Source organism: Xenopus laevis, chromosome 8L (genome assembly GCF_017654675.1).
Source record: "Xenopus laevis strain J_2021 chromosome 8L, Xenopus_laevis_v10.1, whole genome shotgun sequence".
In the NCBI taxonomy this organism is placed as follows: domain Eukaryota; kingdom Metazoa; phylum Chordata; class Amphibia; order Anura; family Pipidae; genus Xenopus; species Xenopus laevis.
Genome location: NC_054385.1, coordinates 2134179 through 2156656, shown reverse-complemented (window position 1 = coordinate 2156656; position 22478 = coordinate 2134179). Strand labels below are relative to the sequence as shown.

At 40.8% G+C, this 22478-nt stretch overlaps 3 protein-coding genes across 7 annotated transcripts; 2 read left to right on the top strand and 1 right to left on the bottom strand.

The window, feature by feature from the left end:
* The first annotated feature begins 3200 nt into the window (after positions 1 to 3200).
* trub2.L (TruB pseudouridine (psi) synthase family member 2 L homeolog) lies at positions 3201 to 7796 on the top strand. 5 transcript variants are annotated; one of them, XM_041571847.1, is made up of 9 exons: positions 3201 to 3267; positions 4498 to 4667; positions 4958 to 5089; positions 5382 to 5456; positions 5598 to 5659; positions 5872 to 5953; positions 6562 to 6634; positions 7123 to 7259; positions 7366 to 7789. In XM_041571847.1, exons 2-9 carry the CDS (start codon positions 4544 to 4546, stop codon positions 7674 to 7676), a joined length of 996 nt encoding a protein of 331 aa, XP_041427781.1. In that variant the 5' UTR covers positions 3201 to 3267; positions 4498 to 4543; the 3' UTR covers positions 7677 to 7789.
* Positions 7779 to 17451, bottom strand: coq4.L (coenzyme Q4 L homeolog). The gene is given in 7 exon segments (NM_001112873.1): positions 7779 to 8684; positions 8773 to 8866; positions 10370 to 10499; positions 10605 to 10707; positions 10815 to 10911; positions 12135 to 12326; positions 17167 to 17451. Coding segments are annotated over 7 exon segments (852 nt in total). The 5' UTR covers positions 17243 to 17451; the 3' UTR covers positions 7779 to 8524.
* A 255-nt stretch (positions 17452 to 17706) lies between these two features.
* On the top strand, positions 17707 to 21567 carry edf1.L (endothelial differentiation related factor 1 L homeolog). Its single transcript, NM_001092165.1, has 5 exons — positions 17707 to 17815; positions 19613 to 19664; positions 19863 to 20023; positions 20830 to 20923; positions 21019 to 21567. The coding sequence occupies exons 1-5, from the start codon at positions 17738 to 17740 to the stop codon at positions 21075 to 21077; spliced, it is 444 nt and encodes a 147-aa protein (NP_001085634.1). The 5' UTR covers positions 17707 to 17737; the 3' UTR covers positions 21078 to 21567.
* The last annotated feature ends 911 nt before the right edge of the window (positions 21568 to 22478 follow it).

The window sequence follows — 22478 nt, the reverse complement described above, 5'->3', positions numbered from 1 at the left end:
CATTATATATATATATACAGATTAAATACCAGTATGAGACCCATGAGATCAAGCACAAGAGCCTGAACATTATATATATATACAGATTAAATACCAGTATGAGACCCATGAGATGAAGCACAAGAGCCTGAACATTATATATATATATATACAGATTAAATACCAGTATGAGACCCATGAGATGAAGCACAAGAGCCTGAACATTATATATATATACAGATTAAATACCAGTATGAGACCCATGAGATGAAGCACAAGAGCCTGAACATTATATATATATATATATATACAGATTAAATACCAGTATGAGACCAATGAGATGAAGCACAAGAGCCTGAACATTATATATATATATACAGATTAAATACCAGTATGAGACCCATGAGATGAAGCACAAGAGCCTGAACATTATATATATATATATATACAGATTAAATACCAGTATGAGACCAATGAGATGAAGCACAAGAGCCTGAACATTATATATATATATACAGATTAAATACCAGTATGAGACCCATGAGATGAAGCACAAGAGCCTGAACATTATATATATACAGATTAAATACCAGTATGAGACCCATGAGATGAAGCACAAGAGCCTGAACATTATATATATATATATATACAGATTAAATACCAGTATGAGACCAATGAGATGAAGCACAAGAGCCTGAACATTATATATATATATACAGATTAAATACCAGTATGAGACCCATGAGATGAAGCACAAGAGCCTGAACATTATATATATACAGATTAAATACCAGTATGAGACCCATGAGATGAAGCACAAGAGCCTGAACATTATATATATACAGATTAAATACCAGTATGAGACCCATGAGATGAAGCACAAGAGCCTGAACATTATATATATACAGATTAAATACCAGTATGAGACCCATGAGATGAAGCACAAGAGCCTGAACATTATATATATATATACAGATTAAATACCAGTATGAGACCCATGAGATGAAGCACAAGAGCCTGAACATTATATATATATACAGATTAAATACCAGTATGAGACCCATGAGATGAAGCACAAGAGCCTGAACATTATATATATATATATATATACAGATTAAATACCAGTATGAGACCAATGAGATGAAGCACAAGAGCCTGAACATTATATATATATATACAGATTAAATACCAGTATGAGACCCATGAGATGAAGCACAAGAGCCTGAACATTATATATATATATATATACAGATTAAATACCAGTATGAGACCAATGAGATGAAGCACAAGAGCCTGAACATTATATATATATATACAGATTAAATACCAGTATGAGACCCATGAGATGAAGCACAAGAGCCTGAACATTATATATATACAGATTAAATACCAGTATGAGACCCATGAGATGAAGCACAAGAGCCTGAACATTATATATATATATATATACAGATTAAATACCAGTATGAGACCAATGAGATGAAGCACAAGAGCCTGAACATTATATATATATATACAGATTAAATACCAGTATGAGACCCATGAGATGAAGCACAAGAGCCTGAACATTATATATATACAGATTAAATACCAGTATGAGACCCATGAGATGAAGCACAAGAGCCTGAACATTATATATATACAGATTAAATACCAGTATGAGACCCATGAGATGAAGCACAAGAGCCTGAACATTATATATATATATATATACAGATTAAATACCAGTATGAGACCAATGAGATGAAGCACAAGAGCCTGAACATTATATATATATATACAGATTAAATACCAGTATGAGACCCATGAGATGAAGCACAAGAGCCTGAACATTATATATATACAGATTAAATACCAGTATGAGACCCATGAGATGAAGCACAAGAGCCTGAACATTATATATATACAGATTAAATACCAGTATGAGACCCATGAGATGAAGCACAAGAGCCTGAACATTATATATATACAGATTAAATACCAGTATGAGACCCATGAGATGAAGCACAAGAGCCTGAACATTATATATATATATATATACAGATTAAATACCAGTATGAGACCCATGAGATGAAGCACAAGAGCCTGAACATTATATATATATATACAGATTAAATACCAGTATGAGACCCATGAGATGAAGCACAAGAGCCTGAACATTATATATATATATATATACAGATTAAATACCAGTATGAGACCCATGAGATGAAGCACAAGAGCCTGAACATTATATATATATATACAGATTAAATACCAGTATGAGACCCATGAGATGAAGCACAAGAGCCTGAACATTAGATATATATATATATATACATACATATATACAGATTATGAGACCCATTAGATCGTGTACAAGAGCGGAACATAAAATGTGAAACATTGGCTACAGAATCTATATAAAATATAAGATATAACATTAGGCAAGATACAGACCTCTAGTGACCAAACAGACGTAACACTTTATGAACCAAAAACAATTCTCTATATTCTCTATGCTGATAAAAGTTATATTTATTGTAACATATTCCAATGCCCATTACAGTAGAACCCACATTTTACGTTTTTCAGGGTGTAAAATTGGGGAAAATGTAAAATGAGGGAAATGTATTATACATAATATATAGGTGGGAGCACAAAGCAACAATGTAAAATGAGGGGAAACTTAAAATCAGGGGATATAAAATGGGGGTTGTACTGTACCTCACATGGAGCAGGAATCCATAACAAATGTCATGTGAAGTCTGTCATCCACACACAGCCCCCAAATCCGTCTATATAAGCCTCACTTTCCCCTCCATTACACCCCCTCCTTACCCTCATGTCCCCTTGTCCAGTAACCTTACAGCGGACACAAAATTTCTCTCATAAATTGGTAAAATTTACCTGTAAAAATTACCTCAGACAGAATAGGAGGAGTAATATGGCGCCTTAAGGCCTCAGACGCCGCTGTAAAATCCACTAACATCTACGCCATGTTGCTGCTCTCAAAATCTACGGATATAAGCCATCACATTCCCCACCATTACACCCCCTCCTTACCCTTATGACCCCTTGTCCAGTAACCTTACAGCGGACACAACATTTCTTTCATAAATTGGCAAACCTTACCTGTAAAAATTACCTCAGACAGGATGGGAGGAGTAATATGGCGGCCTAATGCCTCAGACGCCACTGTGAAAGACACTAAAACATCCGACATTTTGGTGCTCTCAAAAGCACGGAAGCACGTGACTGTCCAGCGGCGGATGTTTATGGCGGCGCCCGCAAGAAGCATGAACTCGGGGATGTGACAGGCTGATCTGAGGCTTCTTGGAATGGGGAATTGAGAGGAAGTTTCTACCCGGGCTCCTGCTGCTTCTCTCGGTCAGAAAGACGCGTGTTTGTCAGTTTATATCTCTCAATATAGTGCCCTGGGTACCCCTGGAACTACCCCAATGATTCTATATATGTGTAACCTTGTTATGAGCTAAGGGGGCCCAGTCTGAAGGCCAGTTAGGGGGAGATTTGGGGTGAGTGATTATTTGTACCCTGGGTACCCCTGGAACTATAGCAGGGTGACACCCCAATGATTCTATATATGTGTAACCTTGTTATGAGCTAAGGGGGCCCAGTCTGAAGGTCAGTTAGGGGGAGATTTGGGGTGAGTGATTATTTGTACCCTGGGTACCCCTGGAACTATAGCAGGGTGACTGTTACCCCAATGTTTCTATATATCTGTAACCTTGTTATGAGCTAAGGGGGCCCAGTCTGAAGGTCAGTTAGGGGGAGATTTGGGGTGAGTGTTTATTTGTACCCTGGGTACCCCTGGAACTATAGCAGGGTGACACCCCAATGTTTCTATATATCTGTAACCTTGTTATGAGCTAAGGGGGCCCAGTCTGAAGGTCAGTTAGGGGGAGATTTGGGGTGAGTGCTTATTTGTACCCTGGGTACCCCTGGAACTATAGCAGGATGACTGTTACCCCAATGTTTCTATATATCTGTAACCTTGTTATGAGCTAAGGGGGCCCAGTCTGAAGGCCAGTTAGGGGGAGATTTGGGGTGAGTGCTTATTTGTACCCTGGGTACCCCTGGAACTATAGCAGGGTGACTGTTACCCCAATGATTCTATATATCTGTAACCTTGTTATGAGCTAAGGGGGCCCAGTCTGAAGGTCAGTTAGGGGGAGATTTGGGGTGAGTGCTTATTTGTACCCTGGGTACCCCTGGAACTATAGCAGGGTGACTTACCCCAATGTTTCTATATATCTGTAACCTTGTTTTGAGCTAAGGGGGCCCAGTCTGAATGTCAGGGGGAGATTTGGGGCGAGTGCTTATTTGTGCCCTGGGTACCCCTGGAACTATAGCAGGGTGACTGTTACCCCAATTTTTTTTATATCCGAGCAACTTCCATTCACAGAACAACCAAAGGTTTACATACAGTAAATATGGAGGAGTTGTGGGCTGATAATAGATTAGATGACTGCAGGAAATTCATTCTACTTTTTATTAAACATGATTCTTGTGTTACAGAAATCCGTGTTTTGCTTTATAAAACATGAAGTGATTGGTTCGAATCATGGCTGAACTTGCGCCCAGTGTCCTGCGCACGTTACATGGGCTCTTCGCTGTGTATAAAGCTCCGGGGGTTCACTGGAAGTTGGTGCGGGATCAGGTGGAGACAAATCTGCTGAAAGGTAAAGGTACATTCACTGCAATGTGGTTGTTGTGGCATTCGACTCTCTAATTATGGGATGTTTCAATCCGGGTTATAAACAGGCCCCATTCCCTGTGACATGGGGGTAATTAGCTGCATTTTTATGTTTATTGATGTATGTTGGTCAGTTTTAGATTAATCTAATTTTTTTGTTACCTTAAGATCAGTGCGGTGCTGGGGGCTCATTATTTTGGCAGAGACAGGGTCATTTATTCTGGTCTAATTACAGGAGGCAGGATGGGTCAGTTTAACATACATTTTATTTATGTTTTACAGAATTGAATGCCTTAAAGCAACGAGCCCCCCGTCATCAGATACGTTTCCTGCCAGCGGGTACAGAAGGGGGAAATGGGGTCCAGTTAACCCGAGTCCCCACTGCAGTTCCAGTCCTGGCTGATCATGTTCTGGGTGAGTACAGACCAATATTCATTTTTGGGTGAGATATTGTTTATGAAGCTTGTTTGCCAACTGGCAGCCCAGGAGATGCTGGAGAACGTGTAGGTGCCAGTTTGAATGCTAATCCTGGGCTGCCCTATAGCTTTAACCCCTAGCTGTTTGCCCTTACCACATCCATTAATCCTGAATCCCTCTGCTTTTGCTACTTGCTGTTCCAGGGTGTGAGACCATAAGTTTGACAGCCAGTCCGGAAACTGTAGGCAAAAACACTTTATGCTGCTTATTTTTCCTTATTTCTTATCAGTTAAAGGGCCGGCGTTCACTCGCCTCCTAGTTGGAGCAGGCCACAGGCTGGATGTTCAGTCCTCTGGGGTTTTTGGTGAGTTGAAACATTAACCCAACGCCCAACCCTTGTGGTTGGAGACCAGTTTATCACAGATCCAGTCCCGTCCCTTAAAATCAGAAGTCATGTTTTTTACCAAAATCCAGAGTTCCTATTGACCTCGTTTTCGTTTTCCAGTGCTGGGGTATGGACACGGCAACAAACTCCTGACGGATATGTACAACAGCCACTTCACCCGGGTAAGACTATGGGTTTCCTATTAAATAGCTGCAGCAACATGTTCCACACTTTTGGGATAAAGGAGTTTTAAACATAATCCTGAGAGGGATGTACAGCTGGAATGAAACATCTCTGTGGATTCAATGTTCTTGCTGTGCAGGGGAAGGCGTATGGCTACAAGCTAAAGGCAACATTGATACAAATACATATATACCTTTGTCTGCTTCCATAGGATTACACAGTACGGGGCAGATTTGGTAAAGCTACAGATGATTTCACAGAGCCAGGAAAAACCATTGAGAAGACCACATACAGTAAGTGCACTGAATGAGGGGTACATTGTTGCCTTTAAAGGGGTGATTTACCTTCAAGTTAACGTTTAGTATATTATAGAATGGCCAGTTGTTAGCAACTTTTCAATTGGTCTTCATTATGTATTTTCTTTTTTATCGTTTTTGAATTCTTCTTCTGACTCTTTCCAGCTTTCAAATGGGGTCACTGACCCCCATCTAAAACAAATGTTATGTAAGGCTACAAATGTATTGTTATTACTCCTTCTATTCAGGCCTCTCCAATCTCTTATTCACATCAGTGCATGGTTAATAGGGGGATTCAGACTCTAGCAACCAGATGGTGAAATTACAGACTGGAGAGCTGCTGAAAATAATGCTAAATAACTTAGAAATCACAAATAATAAAAAATGAAAACCAAATGCAAATCATATTAAAAGTTAATTTAAAGGTGAACAACCCCTGGATGACTGGTAAGCGGGGCTTCTTGGCAGGCTACTTGGAAAGTTGGCGCCTACTGATAAAAGTAGGATCTAGTAGTAATGACATATAGTTGGGGGAAATATCCGGCTTATTCTATGGAGGAAGTCATTATTTGCTGCACCTTCACTTTCCTCTCCTGTGTTTGCAGGTCACATTACAAGGGAGAAGCTGGAGAGGATTTTGGCTGTGATTCAAGGGAGCAACCACAAGGCGTTGATTATGTATGTCCAGCTGTCCTTTTTATCATTCTGTCTTGCTAGCAATGCCCTCCTGGTGTCTTACTCGCATAGACACAAAGGCTTTGGAGTGTCCAAACTGACCATCGCAAGATGGCTGGTAGAGACAATCAACCAGGCCTATGAGCTCAGCAAAAACAGAAACCTTTCCACATAACAGCTCACTCCATCAGGGAACAGAGCATATCTCTCTCTATCGTTTCCTACTTGTGTCCCTTGACCTTATTTGCCTCCTTACTGTGTCTGCTCCACCTCTCTGAGTTTTGCAGTAGAACTGGGGAGGAGAGGTGGAGCCAGCCCTTATATCCAGAACGAGGGGTCGAGTCCAGTCCTTGCCTCCAGAGGTGAAGATGGATATAACCCACACGTTTGCACTGACAGGAGGGCCGTCTAGATAAAGTGGATTTAGTGCATCCCTTATACTGTTCTATGGCATGCTTATACTGTCTCATCCTCTCTCTCGTGCACTCCAGGCATTCCCGCGTGGATCTGAAGAGCCAGGAGGCCTATGAACTAGCGGTAGAAGGGAAGCTCCGCCCAATGGTGAAATCTCCTCCTATTATTCTAGGCGTGCGCTGCCTTGAGTTTTCACCACCTGACTTCACACTTGGTAAGACTTGTGTTCAATTTACTAACACAGTAACGTAAGTCCAACACAGATTGTGCTCTGCATATTGGACCTTTACATGAGACCTATCCTATTTGTTTTCTCCCAGAGATCCAGTGCATGCATGAAACGCAGCAGTACCTGCGCAAAATGATTCACGAGATCGGGCTGGAGCTGCGCTCATCTGCTATTTGCACCCAGGTGCGTCGAACTCGGGATGGACCCTTTACCCTGGACTGTGCCCTGCTCCGGACTCACTGGGACCTCCGCAGCATTCAAAGGGCAATAACGGAGTGCAAGGCCCGATCTGATGAAGTGAGTAGAGGGAACCCAAACACGATGAGAGAAACAGAAGCTGCAGAGGGGCCCGTCCCAGAGCCAATCAGTGGAGCAGAGGGAGAAGGAGATCTACGAGCATGATTTAATTATTTAACAGGACTCAAATGAACTGGAACCAGTTGCCATGGCAAATATTACAATAGTGTTTGTTTTTTTACTTAAAGAGGAATTAAACAAAAACTCTTTATTTGCAACCGAAAACAATGTTTATTTATTTGCTGGCATGACAGGGAGGAGATTTCTGGTGCTCATTTGTCTACGATCATTTCATCCCCATCCTGCTGTGCGGCAACAAATATAGTCGTTCTCTTATACTGCTGCTCACGGGAGGTCTTTGATTGGATAGCGAGAGTGCACACGAGAATGCTGAACAAACATATATAAAATCGGAATTGACAGGAAGTACAACCCTTTTAATTGTGCCACGAATAACGATGAATAAAAAAAGAAAGTGGCAGTCGATTTAATAAATTAAGGCACATGAAGGGATGTATATAAAGTATTGCTTTCATATGTGGGGAGCGAAGGATTCAGCTGGAGACTCCTGTCGTTCACATTATACAGTAGAAAAAAAGGTGCAGCAGTGCTTTGGTTTCTGATGCCTAAAGCAGTTTCAATGAACACTACACATTGCACAATACAGATAAATGGACAGAGCAGACTTATTTAGTTTCCCTTTAAATTGTGCTTTGGGAAATTTGTTTCAAAACGTCCGCTGCCTGTCACACGATTTTCAGCCATGTTGTCCTGTTGGGCTGAGCTTGTCCCAGTAAAAAAAAATATATATATCTCAATAGAAGGGCTCTATAAAATACTGCTGATGTAGAGCGGCCATTAACCGGCAACAACACAAGGGCAGTCACAGTCCAACAGGATCCCCGTATTTTAATGGCATTATGGGAAAAACATGGCCGAAACCGTTCTCAGGTTTAAACTTTGATCTCTGGCAAAGGCAAGATTCCGATCTCTTTCCTGAGGGACAACACAGACTGCTCCCAGCGCTTTTCGTAGTGGAAGTTGAGAACGCAGTGTGCATTGCGGCCGCTCTGTACCGCCCACGGGACCAGCACCCCCAACTTCTGCATCCGCCTGCAATAGCAAAGAGTCCAGCACGAGGCAGAGATTAGTGAGTCCTAATGAAACTCCAGATCATGAACATTTCTGCCCCTTTACTTACTTGTTGTTAAGACGGAGAGGCCCAAAAGCAGCCCCAAGGATACACATGGGCAGCCCGGTCTGGACGGCTTCAAACCATTTCACCACAACCTCACCTGGCAGGAAAAAAAAAGTTATTTAAAGGATAAGTAAACCATTTAAATAAGTGACTGTAAAATTGATGAGCGTGCTTTTCTAAGCACTTTTGTAATTTACATTCATTACGAGAAAGGTTTCTAATTGTTTTCAAAAGCAAAAGAACATCAGCCTCTTTCTTTCTCCTGACAACTTCGACTACTTGGTGGTCAGACTGGTGGGAAAATGACCAGCAGGTGGCGCTGTTGTAACAAAATTCATTCATATTAAAGTGGACCTGTCACCCAGACACAAATCTGTATAATAAGTCCTTTTCAAATTAAACATGAAATTCAATTTCTATTTTTTATTAAAGCATTCATAGCTGTTGTAAACTCATTTAAAAATCTCAGCTGTCAATCAAATATTGTCTGCCCCTCCTCTATGCCATGGGCATAGAGGCGGGGCAGACAATTACTTTCACTTTCCATTCAGCACTTCCTACATGTCACTACTCTCCCCACATTCCCCCAGTTCTCTTCATGATTTAATTGTGTAGCCAGGACATGGGGATGGACATCAGCTCCCCCATTCTGGTGCACAAACAAGATTCTGAGATGATACAATACTTGCCTTAATAACAGTGTGCACAAAATGGCTCCTGCCTGTTTGCTATCATTTTGAATTCCCAGACTGAAGGAAACAAGATTCAAATAATTTATATAGTGTATTTTAAGTTCATTTTGCTTGACTAATGTGATAAAATAGGATTTTTAATAATTTTATTGGGTGACGAGTCCCCTTTAAAGGGGTGGTTCACCTTTACGGTAACTTTTAGTATGTTATAGAATGGCCAATTTCAAGCAACTTTTTAATTGGGCTTACCGTAATTATTTTTTTTATAGTTTTATAGTTATTTGCCTTTTTCTTTTGACTCTTTGCAGCTTTCAAATGGGCGTCGCTGACCCCCTTCTAAAAAACAAATGCTCTGTAAGGCTACACATGTATTGTTATTACTACTTTTTATTACTAATCTTTCTATTCAGGTTCTCTACTATTCATATTCCAGTTTCTTGTTCAAACCAATGCATGGTTGCTAGGGGAATTTAGACCCTAGCAACTAGATTGCTGAAATTGCAACCTGGAAAGCTGCTGAAAAAAAAGCTAAATAACTCAAAAACCACAAATCATAAAAAATGTTAACCAAATGCAAATAGTCACTCTCTACATCATATAAAAGTTAATTTAAAGGCGAACAACCCCTGAATGACTGGTAAGCGCGGGGCTTCTTGGAAAGTTGGCGCCTACTGAGAAAAGTAGGAAACCCAATAGCAAATTGTCTCAGAATATCCCTCTCTACATCATACTGACAGTTGTCTCAAAGGTGAACAACCCCTTTAACAGTACATGTATCCCTTAATATCTTGGAATTACAAAAGAATAAACAATGAATGTACATTGCAAAATCTCTTAGAATTTTACATTTACTTATTTTAAAGCAAAATAAACAACGGAATTGAGGCAACTCCCAGGCACTTACTCACCCAACATGTTGGTCGGCATCCCCAGTAGCGTGTGCATCAGGTCATGGACTTCACGGTATCTCTGTGCCACGTATGCCAGCTCTTCATCATCCACAAACTTCACCGGCATGCGGGTGTCGGGGGTAACACGCTACGGGTAACAGGAACAGAAGAACGATCACTTCCCATAAAGATCACCATGTGACTCTCGTGATTGGTCAAATCGCTTCGTATGATCATTATAAACATTACTTACATTGACATCGAGGAATCTGGCATATTCTCTGCCAAGGGTCCCGTCTTGCATTTCTCGTAATGCCTGCATATCAAGCGTGGACGTGCTGATACGGGGTCGCTCTCTGTATGGAGACACAGAGACAGCTGCTACTACTGCAGGAGAGACTCCAAACACACATTTTTAGTTTTGTATAAAAAGCAGTATGGCAGCGCCCAGGTCCAGACTCACTGCAGGATCTGTAATCCTTCTGGGTCTCTTCTCATTTGATCCCGAAGCTTTCGTAAAGCAACCGCTCCTGTGGTCTCCCCAAGGACTGCCACCATGTCTGAAGAAGACAGAGAGAGGGGAAGCAAATACAAGTCTATCTGGAACAGTACAACCGATCGCCGTTAATTGCAATTAAAAAACACTGCGTCTGTGGTTCTAAAACCTCAGGAGAATATTAATTTGATATTGTGAAGGCTAAACGTTGTTCTAGGTGCCTCTGTTACTGACATACAAAGTCAGTAAATGCTTCCAGGGTTATGATTCATATAACCATATCCTGCACTCCTCTATTTCTACCAATCATAAACCTTTTTAGAGATGTAATGGACTGGTCCAAATGGTTGATGGAGTTGTATAGGCATATTCATTCAGTGCCTCACCTGAACTTGTGATGACATACTAGACTAGGCCTTAAGATATTTTGCTGCATCCATGTTAAGTGGTTCTAGATGCCCCTAAGCCTTACTTTGACCAACATACTTACATTCTAGGGGCGTCTAGATCTTTTAAAAACTCATAATACACAGTCAAGTGTCTCTAGTCACCATTTGTTCACAAAACCTCAAAAGTCATCCATAATCAATGATTCCTGTAGCCGTACTAAGTGGTTCTAGGTGCCCCTGATCTAATCAATGAGTTACACAACCTTCTGAAGTTGTTCTAGATCCAACTATCGATCATTCACAAAACCTCAAAAGTCATCCATAATCAATGATTCCTGTAGCTTTACTAAGTGGTTCTAGGTGCCTTTAAAAGAGTCACACAACCTTCTGAAGTTGTTCTAGATACATCTATTGATTAACAGAACCATGTCAAGTGTTGTTTGATCCATCTGATGCCACCAATGATTCACTGGTTCGCAATACAGATCATTTCAAATCATTCATTCAATTGATTATTAAAGACTTGTTTTGTGGTTCTAGGTGTCTCTAAAGACACTACGATGCACACAACCGTAAGAAGTCATTTTACATGCTTCCCAGTCTTTCCCAGACTACTGGGACCATGTTATGGGGTTCTATATGTCTCACTGGTGGTCCTCTATCAACCAGTGAGGTTTCTAGATGCTTCTTGGTGTGGAATCACCAAGTCTTTCTAGATGCTCAACTCTATGGTTGGCTCTAGGGCCAGAGTTACTTTAATACTACTGAGTTACACACATGAAGGTGCCACTAAAGATCACTGTTCTAGATGTCTCAATGCAGGCAGTTTGTTTCTATAACATTAATACCCAAGTTTTGTTGGATTCCTTATGAGGCAGATGCAGGGAGAACATCTTACCATGTCTGTAGGGGTCATATAAAGCCATCACAGCAGAGCCAGCGGAAAGCAGCAGTTTCTGCACAGCGTTGGTGGGGATGTGATCAGGATACAGGAGACTGGAACTTTCCTGATTCGTTGCAGCAAACTGAATATCTTCTTCGATTCCTTCCTCTGCTGTGTTATAGGACTGGAAACGCTGCAACTTGCCACCTGTGGAGAGAACAGTTGCCCTTTACACACATTGCAGCCGTTTGTAGATTCACATTAGAAAATATTTAGACTCACTCTCTCTCCCACAGCTTTTTACATTCACATTAGAGAAGATTTAGTCTCACTCTCTCTCCTATGTCTTTTTGGATTCACATTAGAGAAGATTTAGTCTCACTCTCTCTCCCATGTCTTTGTAGATTCACATTAGAGATTATTTAGTCTCACTCTCTCTCCCCCGTCTTTTTAGATTCACATTAGAGAAGATTTAGTCTCACTCTCTCTCCCATGTCTTTGTAGATTCACATTAGAGATTATTTAGTCTCACTCTCTCTCCCCCGTCTTTTTAGATTCACATTAGAGAAGATTTAGTCTCACTCTCCTCTCCCCCGTCTTTTTAGATTCACATTAGAGAAGATTTAGTCTCACTCTCTCTCCCATGTCTTTTTAGATTCACATTAGAGAAGATTTAGTCTCACTCTCTCTCTCTCATGTCTTTTTAGATTCACATTAGAGAAGATTTAGTCTCACTCTCACTTTCGTGTCTTTTTAGATTCACATTAGAGAAGATTTAGTCTCACTCTCTCCCACGTCTTTTTAGATTCACATTAGAGAAGATTTAGTCTCACTCTCTCTCATGTCTTTTTAGATTCACATTAGAGAAGATTTAGTCTCACTCTCTCTCATGTCTTTTTAGATTCACATTAGAGAAGATTTAGTCTCACTCTCTCATGTCTTTGTAGATTCACATTAGAGAAGATTTAGTCTCACTCTCTCTCCTACGTCTTTTTAGATTCACATTAGAGAAGATTTAGTATCACTCTCTCTCCTACGTCTTTTTAGATTCACATTAGAAAAGATTTAGTCTCACTCTCTCCCACGTCTTTTTAGATTCACATTAGAGAAGATTTAGTCTCACTCTCTCCCACGTCTTTTTAGATTCACATTAGAGAAGATTTAGTCTCACTCTCTCTCCCGCGTCTTTTTAGATTCACATTAGAGAAGATTTAGTCTCACTCTCTCATGTCTTTGTAGATTCACATTAGAGAAGATTTAGTATCACTCTCTCTCCTACGTCTTTTTAGATTCACATTAGAAAAGATTTAGTCTCACTCTCTCCCACGTCTTTTTAGATTCACATTAGAGAAGATTTAGTCTCACTCTCTCCCACGTCTTTTTAGATTCACATTAGAGAAGATTTAGTCTCACTCTCTCTCCCGCGTCTTTTTAGATTCACATTAGAGAAGATTTAGTCTCACTCTCTCATGTCTTTGTAGATTCACATTAGAGAAGATTTAGTCTCACTCTCTCTCCCACGTCTTTTTAGATTCACATTAGAGAAGATTTAGTCTCACTCTCTCTCCCGCGTCTTTTTAGATTCACATAAGAGAAGATTTAGTCTCAATCTCTCTTATGTCTTTGTAGATTCACATTAGAGAAGATTTAGTCTCACTCTCTCTCATGTCTTTTTAGATTCACATTAGAGAAGATTTAGTCTCACTCTCTCCCACGTCTTTTTAGATTCACATTAGAGAAGATTTAGTCTCACTCTCTCTCTCATGTCTTTGTAGATTCACATTAGAGAAGATTTAGTCTCACTCTCTCCCCCACGTCTTTTTAGATTCACATTAGAGAAGATTTAGTCTCACACTCTCTCTCTCACTTGTCTTTTTAGATTCACATTAGAGAAGATTTATTTTCACTCTCTCTCTCGTGTCTTTTTAGATTCACATTAGAGAAGATTTAATCTCACTCTCTCTCTCACGTCTTTTTAGATTCACATTAGAGAAGATTTAGTCTCACTCTCTCCCACGTCTTTTTAGATTCACATTAGAGAAGATTTAATCTCACTCTCTCTCCCACGTCTTTTTAGATTCACATTAGAGAAGATTTAGTCTCACTCTCTCTCATGTCTTTTTAGATTCACATTAGAGAAGATTTAGTCTCACTCTCTCTCATGTCTTTTTAGATTCACATTAGAAAAGATTTAGTCTCACTCTCTCCCAAGTCTTTTTAGATTCACATTAGAGTAAGATTTAGTCTCACTCTCTCTCCCACGTCTTTTTAGATTCACATTAGAGAAGATTTAGTCTCACTCTCTCTCCCACGTCTTTTTAGATTCACATTAGAGAAGATTTAGTCTCACTCTCTCTCCCGCGTCTTTTTAGATTCACATTAGAGAAGATTTAGTCTCACTCTCTCTCTCCCACGTCTTTTTAGATTCACAGAGAAGATTTAGTCTCACTCTCTCTTTCGTGTCTTTTTAGATTCACATTAGAGAAGATTTAGTCTCTCTCTCTCATGTCTTTGTAGATTCACATTAGAGAAGATTTAGTCTCACTCTCTCTCTCTCATGTCTTTTTAGATTCACATTAGAGAAGATTTAATCTCACTCTCTCTCATGTCTTTTTAGATTCACATTAGAGAAGATGTAGTCTCACTCTCTCTCTCGTCTTTTTAGATTCACATTAGAGAAGATTTAGTCTCACTCTCTCCCACGTCTTTGTAGATTCACATTAGAAAAGATGTAGTCTCACTCTCTCTCTCGTCTTTTTAGATTCACATTAGAGAAGATTTAGTCTCACTCTCTCTCTCTCGTCTTTTTAGATTCACATTAGAGAAGATTTAGTCTCACTCTCTCCCACGTCTTTGTAGATTCACATTAGAAAAGATGTAGTCTCACTCTCTCTCTCGTCTTTTTAGATTCACATTAGAGAAGATTTAGTCTCACTCTCTCTCTCTCGTCTTTTTAGATTCACATTAGAGAAGATTTAGTCTCACTCTCTCCCACGTCTTTGTAGATTCACATTAGAAAAGATGTAGTCTCACTCTCTCTCTCGTCTTTTTAGATTCACATTAGAGAAGATTTAGTCTCACTCTCTCTCTCTCGTCTTTTTAGATTCACATTAGAGAAGATTTAGTCTCACTCTCTCCCACGTCTTTGTAGATTCACATTAGAGAAGATTTAGTCTCATTCTCTCTCGTCTTTTTAGATTCACATTAGAGAAGATTTAGTCTCACTCTCTCTCATGTCTTTTTAGATTCACATTAGAGAAGATTTAGTCTCTCACTCTCTCTCATGTCTTTTTAGATTCACATTAGAGAAGATTTATTTTCACTCTCTCTCTCGTGTCTTTTTAGATTCACATTAGAGAAGATTTAATCTCACTCTCTCTCTCACGTCTTTTTAGATTCACATTAGAGAAGATTTAGTCTCACTCTCTCCCACGTCTTTTTAGATTCACATTAGAGAAGATTTAATCTCACTCTCTCTCCCACGTCTTTTTAGATTCACATTAGAGAAGATTTAGTCTCACTCTCTCTCATGTCTTTTTAGATTCACATTAGAGAAGATTTAGTCTCACTCTCTCTCCCACGTCTTTTTAGATTCACATTAGAGAAGATTTAGTCTCACTCTCTCTCCCATGTCTTTTTAGATTCACATTAGAGAAGATTTAGTCTCACTCTCTCTCCCGCGTCTTTTTAGATTCACATTAGAGAAGATTTAGTCTCACTCTCTCTCCCACGTCTTTTTAGATTCACAGAGAAGATTTAGTCTCACTCTCTCTTTCGTGTCTTTTTAGATTCACATTAGAGAAGATTTAGTCTCACTCTCTCTCTCATGTCTTTTTAGATTCACATTAGAGAAGATTTAATCTCACTCTCTCCCACGTCTTTTTAGATTCACATTAGAGAAGATTTAGTCTCACTCTCTCTCTCATGTCTTTTTAGATTCACATTAGAGAAGATTTAATCTCACTCTCTCTCCCACGTCTTTTTAGATTCACATTAGAAAAGATTTAGTCTCACTCTCTCCCAAGTCTTTTTAGATTCACATTAGAGTAAGATTTAGTCTCACTCTCTCTCCCGCGTCTTTTTAGATTCACATTAGAGAAGATTTAGTCTCACTCTCTCTCCCGCGTCTTTTTAGATTCACATTAGAGAAGATTTAGTCTCACTCTCTCTCCCACGTCTTTTTAGATTCACAGAGAAGATTTAGTCTCACTCTCTCTTTCGTGTCTTTTTAGATTCACATTAGAGAAGATTTAGTCTCTCTCTCTCATGTCTTTGTAGATTCACATTAGAGAAGATTTAGTCTCACTCTCTCTCTCATGTCTTTTTAGATTCACATTAGAGAAGATTTAATCTCACTCTCTCTCATGTCTTTTTAGATTCACATTAGAGAAGATTTAGTCTCACTCTCTCCTACGTCTTTGTAGATTCACATTAGAGAAGATGTAGTCTCACTCTCTCTCTCGTCTTTTTAGATTCACATTAGAGATTTAGTCTCACTCTCTCTCTCGTCTTTTTAGATTCACATTAGAGAAGATTTAGTCTCACTCTCTCTCATGTCTTTTTAGATTCACATTAGAGAAGATTTAGTCTCACTCTCTCTCATGTCTTTTTAGATTCACATTAGAGAAGATTTAGTCTCACTCTCTCTCTCATGTCTTTTTAGATTCACATTAGAGAAGATTTAGTCTCACTCGCTCTCATGTCTTTTTAGATTCACATTAGAGAAGATTTAGTCTCACTCGCTCTCATGTCTTTTTAGATTCACATTAGAGAAGATTTAGTCTCACTCTCTCTCCCACTGTTAACCTCATTAATAATATCTGTCAGAGCAAAAGGAGAAGGTTGGGGTTTAGGATCTTTGTTTGCACAGTGAGGGCTGAATTATTGTCATTAGGCATAAACAATTTTTTTGGGGTGGAGACCCCTTTGAAACCAGTAGAAGACGACAGACATGGATTACTGCATTGCTGTAAAGCACTGGCTGCACAAATGCTACTATGAACATATAAGGGATAAAACATGATCCCTGCACACACACAGCACTTGCCTTGCATCACACAAGCAGCTGATCTCGGGCCCCTCCATACTGGGGAGAAGCGCAGGCAACTTAGTAAAATCTTCATGGTGCCCTTTAAATGCTGTCAGCTCTGCGCTCTCTGTACTCTCAACACTGCGCACGATCCAAGCTGCACGTCTCTATACGGACACCCGCTTGGCTCAATCCTCAGAGAATTGCGTTTCCGCACAGCATCACCTGCTGGTCAGCAATATTAGAAGTACAGCCGGAGTACTCACATAGAAGTCATATAACTACTAGACGACTCTTGGTGGTTAAGCAAAGCGTGTTTGTGAGATTTTTACAACGAGATAATTCACGGGAAAGCTCCCGCCCCTCTGTACTATAGCAGCGAATACGGTTGGGCGGCAGCGGGTGCAAGCCACCAATCAGTCGGCTCTTCCAGATCTTTCCTCAGGATCTCACCAATCCGGTGCGCGCAGTTACTTTCTCCAATCCGAGGCCGCGCTGCGGAGATTGACGGGCATTTGGACGTATCAGAGGAACACGGGAAGGCGAAGAGGCGTGTGGGGGATTCTCAGTTCTTAGTGTGAGACGAGACATGGCGGAGAGCGATTGGGACACAGTGACCGTGCTCAGAAAGAAGGGCCCCACCGCGGCGCAGGCCAAGTCCAAGCAGGTTAGGCGGTCTCTGGTATCCCTAAATGTAACCCTAAATGTAGGCCGGACCTTCCGCCTGTGTAACTCCTGTACTGGGCACTATGGCAGCGCCTCCCACACACATGGCCAAACACTTACACTAGGGAGACTCTTACAGGCCCTGTGAGCCCATTACATACGTCGTGTAGTAGTAGGAGGAGGAGTTCAGGTAAATACTGTGTTTGTTTCCATGGGGGCTGCCATAGTAACTGCAGTGGAATTATGTCACATAGCAGAACAGCAGTTGCAACACCCAGGGGTTAATTCCTCATGGGCCCAAGAGAATATAGAGTATTCTCTCACCCTATTGGCCTAAACAACATATGGGCTGTCTGTGCTGTTACTGGCCCTTTAAGTACAGCTGTTTGTTTACTTCCCCCTCCCCCCCCACATGATGGACTTCATCTGTCTGTGCGATTTATACAAATAGTATTTACCCCCCATGCCCCTAATCTGTGGTCTGTTCCATCATCACCGAATAGGAATTGTGCCCACGCCTTATAGTTTATTATTAATATTATTAATATTCTGCTTGGATGTGGTTCGTAGAGACTGGAGGGAGCAATGGGAGTTGTAGTTGTAGTTGTACAGCATTGGGTGTGTCACGGGTGCCTACTCCTGTCCTGAGGTTAGAGCGTTCTAAAGATGTGTCTGAACATGTGCCCTATAATCATACAACATTGTGCCCATGCGGTGTTCTCTTTTGACTAAATAATGTATCACACTCCACCTTAACTATATCGTCTTTATACATACAGGGACGGAGGTGCCATATTGATTCCCTTAGATAGATACACTATTGTGTGCCCAGAACATTCCTTCTCTGTATATTTGTATTTATACATATGGGAGGAGGAGGTGCCATATTGATTCCCTTAGACAGTACAGTATGAGGGTATAGCTTATTGTGTGCCCAGAACATTCCTTCTCTGTATATTTGTATTTATACATATGGGAGGAGGTGCCATATTGATTCCCTTAGACAGTACAGTATGAGGGTATAGCTTATTGTGTGCCCAGAACATTCCTTCTCTGTATATTTGTATTTATACATATGGGAGGAGGAGGTGCCATATTGATTCCATTAGACAGTACAGTATGAGGGTATAGCTTATTGTGTGCCCACAACATTCCTTCTCTGTATATTTGTATTTATACATATGGGAGGAGGTGCCATATTGATTCCCTTAGACAGTACAATATGAGGGTACAGCTTATTGTGTGCCCAGAACATTCCTTCTCTGTATATTTGTATTTATACATATGGGAGGAGGTGCCATATTGATTCCCTTAGACAGTACAGTATGAGGGTATAGCTTATTGTGTGCCCAGAACATTCCTTCTCTGTATATTTGTATTTATACATATGGGAGGAGGTGCCATATTGATTCCCTTAGACAGTACAGTATGAGGGTATAGCTTATTGTGTGCCCAGAACATTCCTTCTCTGTATATTTGTATTTATACATATGGGAGGAGGAGGTGCCATATTGATTCCCTTAGACAGTACAGTATGAGGGTATAGCTTATTGTGTGCCCAGAACATTCCTTTTGTATACAGTATAGGAAAGGGTGATTATACCTATCTCTGTACTGTGGGTGCTTCTAAAAATCCTTGGAATAAGGGAAAAGGGTTTGTGGGAAAGTAGAGGGGAGCGCAGTGGGAACTGTGATAAGTGATAGCAGGTGTTTAATGACATAAAGTGAATAATGAGAATAAATTAGATTGCTGAGAGGTGATACTTATATTTGCATTGTTTCTGCCTTTTCATTTCAGGCTATTACAGCTGCTCAGAGACGAGGGGAAGAGGTAGAGACGTCGAAAAAATGTAGGTTGGAGTCCAATTAACAGAGCAAGCTCTTCAGAATAAGCGTTTATCTGTACCTGGTAACCCTTAGCAACTAAGCAGCAGTTTGTTTTAAGCATTTTATTCCAAGCTAAAAATGAAAGCAAAGTGGTTGCTATGGGTAACTGCACTGTTACTGTTCACACCAGAGGGACTTTCTTTTTTGTGTGCTTTGTGCAGGGTCAGCCGGTCAGAACAAGCAGCACACAATCACAAGGAACACGGCCAAGCTGGACAGAGAGACGGAGGAGCTGCACCACGACAGAGTGCCACTAGAAGTGGGCAAAGTCATTCAGCAGGGCCGGCAGGGCAAAGGAATGACCCAGAAGGACTTGGCCACGGTGAGTGGGACTGGCACATGCCATTATTAGTTCTGAAGAGCAACTCAATCTGTGGGGGATTTAAGATGGGCACATGGACTGACAGTAGATTTTTTGCCCAATCATGAGCTGGGCCAAATCTGGCTGGTCTGATCATTTGTGCCAGTGGCTGGAGCTGATTCTAAGCAACTTTTCGGCTGGTCTTCATTTTTCATAGTTTTTTTTAATTATTTCCCTTCCACTAACACTTTCCAGCTTTCAACTTGGGGTCACTGACCCCATCTAAAAAAACTATAAGGCTCTGTAAGGCTACAAATGTATTGTTATTGCTACTTTTTATTACTCCTCTTTCTATTCAGGCCTCTCCTATTCATATTCCAATTTCCTATTCAAATTAATGCATGGTTGTTAGTGTGATGAGGGCCCTAGCAACCAGATGGCTGAAATCGCAAACTGGAGAGCTGCTGAATAAAAAGCTAAATAAGTCAAAAACCACAAATAATAAAAAATGAAAACCAATTGCAAATTGTCTCAGAATATCACTCTCTGCATAGTTCATTTAAAGGTGAACAACCTCTTTAATTGAATTTTTGTGGCTGTGATAGGCCCTTTAGATTGTAAGCTTACTGGAGCAGGGACTGAAGGGAATGTGATAGGGCCTTTTAGATTTTAAGCTTACTGGGGCCTGAACTGATGGGAGTGTGATAGGGCCCTTTGATTGTAAGCTCACTGGGGCAGGGACTGATGGGAATGTGATAGGGTCCTTAGATTGTAAGCTCATTGGGCAGGGACTGATGTGCTTTCTCTGACCTGTTCTTCTTCTTCAGAAAATTAATGAAAAACCCCAAGTGATTGCCGACTATGAATGTGGAAAGGCCATTCCCAACAACCAGGTGATGGGCAAGATTGAAAGGGTCATAGGTAAGGAAGTTGTAGGGTTAATGTACCTGGATCTAGAGTAAACGCCCATATCCCTTTCAGAGAACCAATCATAATGTGGCTTTCCTTGTCCTTAGGCCTGAAGCTGCGCGGGAAGGACATTGGAAAACCCATGGATCCCGGCCCAAAAAAATGAAGACAAAGCCTCGAAGTCAGTGGCCCCCAGCTGATCTCACCCGGCCTGTTTATTTCTTTATAAACGAGCCGGTTATTTGCCGCATTGCCAAGCTGTTACCAATTCCCATGGGGAGGGGGGTTCAGACTGTAATTATGGGGGCAGGACTGAATCAAATGCAAATACCTTCTTACCTGCTTTAAAATTAACAATAACGTCCCCCAAAATGAGAGAGTTAAAAATGACTAATTCTCCGCTTCACCGGAGAAGCAGCTAATTTATGGGCAGTATTTTATGTTTGAAATGATTGGAAATATTTTCTTTCTTTTTTTTTTCTTTTTTTTTTTTTTGCCCCCACCTACCCCTGAGTGAGAGTTGGGGGTGTTTTTATTTTTTGCAGATGGAAGGGGTAATACATGGGATGGGGAGGGATAAACACTTTGTCTCTTAACATTTTCATCTCTCACCTCTTTTCTTGGAAGTAATTGTAAAATAAAAATTTGTTATCCTTCCTCTTTGTGTGGTGTATCTGCTGCCCGTCCCACATTCAGCACTGTATAGCCTTCATGGCAGGGCAATGGAATCCTCGTCTGGGCCTTTGTTTAGAGCTGTAGCCATAGTGCACCCTGCGAATATTTCCCAGTCAGTCCAGTCTTCCATAGGTGGCCCTCCAGCATTTTCTTTCCTGGTCATTAAGGGTCAGTGATGCTGGGGGAAGTGTTTAGGATACATAACAGCCCTGATTTAGACTTTGTGGCCAAATCTACAAGGACCCTGTACCTTATAGGTGCCAACTTTAAGCAGTGACTGGCAACATTATATAGTAATGATATAATGATCCTGCACAGTGTATAGTCCGGCTCCTGCTTCTGCAGTTGGAAGGGCCCCTCGCCTCTCCATAGACCAATCAGGACATGCCTTTTATACTGGGGAGGTCCAGGCATCTCCGAAGAGAGAAGTAGGTGTTGTGGTTTCCATATGCCGAAGGAATAAAAAGGAACTGGCAGGACATTTAAAGGTGCAATACTGGCAGCATGGGGTACAGATAAGAGCCTAGGGATGGGGCCTGGGTGTAACAGGGAGTTGTTGCAGCCTTTGATGATAAGAAATACCAGACCATTATGATGAGGGGGCAAGAGTAGGAGAATCAATTGAATATGAACTGGAATTTTTTTTGTTTGGGTTTCTGGGTTCCAAACAGAGACTATAGAACCATACAGCTCCACCACAGGTCAGGTGGCAATCCAAGGTGTGACCAACAAACCATTCTACACTAGCCCCTCTTGTAAAATATAACGATATAGGTCACAGAGGAGTTCCGTGACCATATAAAAGCACGAGGCCGAAGGTCATGGAAGTCCAAGGTGACTTCTAATATCCTCATATTCTAATATCCTCATATTTTGCAACTGGGGGAACATT

Coding starts and splice junctions, on each gene's coding strand:
- trub2.L (XM_041571847.1), top strand. CDS start 4,544: ATGGCTGAACTTGCGCCCAGTGTCCTGCGCACGTTACATGGGCTCTTC. Junction 5,660..5,871: donor ACAACAGCCACTTCACCCGG/GTAAGACTATGG, acceptor CTGCTTCCATAG/GATTACACAGTACGGGGCAG. Junction 5,954..6,561: donor CATTGAGAAGACCACATACA/GTAAGTGCACTG, acceptor CTGTGTTTGCAG/GTCACATTACAAGGGAGAAG.
- edf1.L (NM_001092165.1), top strand. CDS start 17,738: ATGGCGGAGAGCGATTGGGACACAGTGACCGTGCTCAGAAAGAAGGGC. Junction 20,024..20,829: donor CCCAGAAGGACTTGGCCACG/GTGAGTGGGACT, acceptor CTTCTTCTTCAG/AAAATTAATGAAAAACCCCA. Junction 20,924..21,018: donor CAAGATTGAAAGGGTCATAG/GTAAGGAAGTTG, acceptor CCTTGTCCTTAG/GCCTGAAGCTGCGCGGGAAG.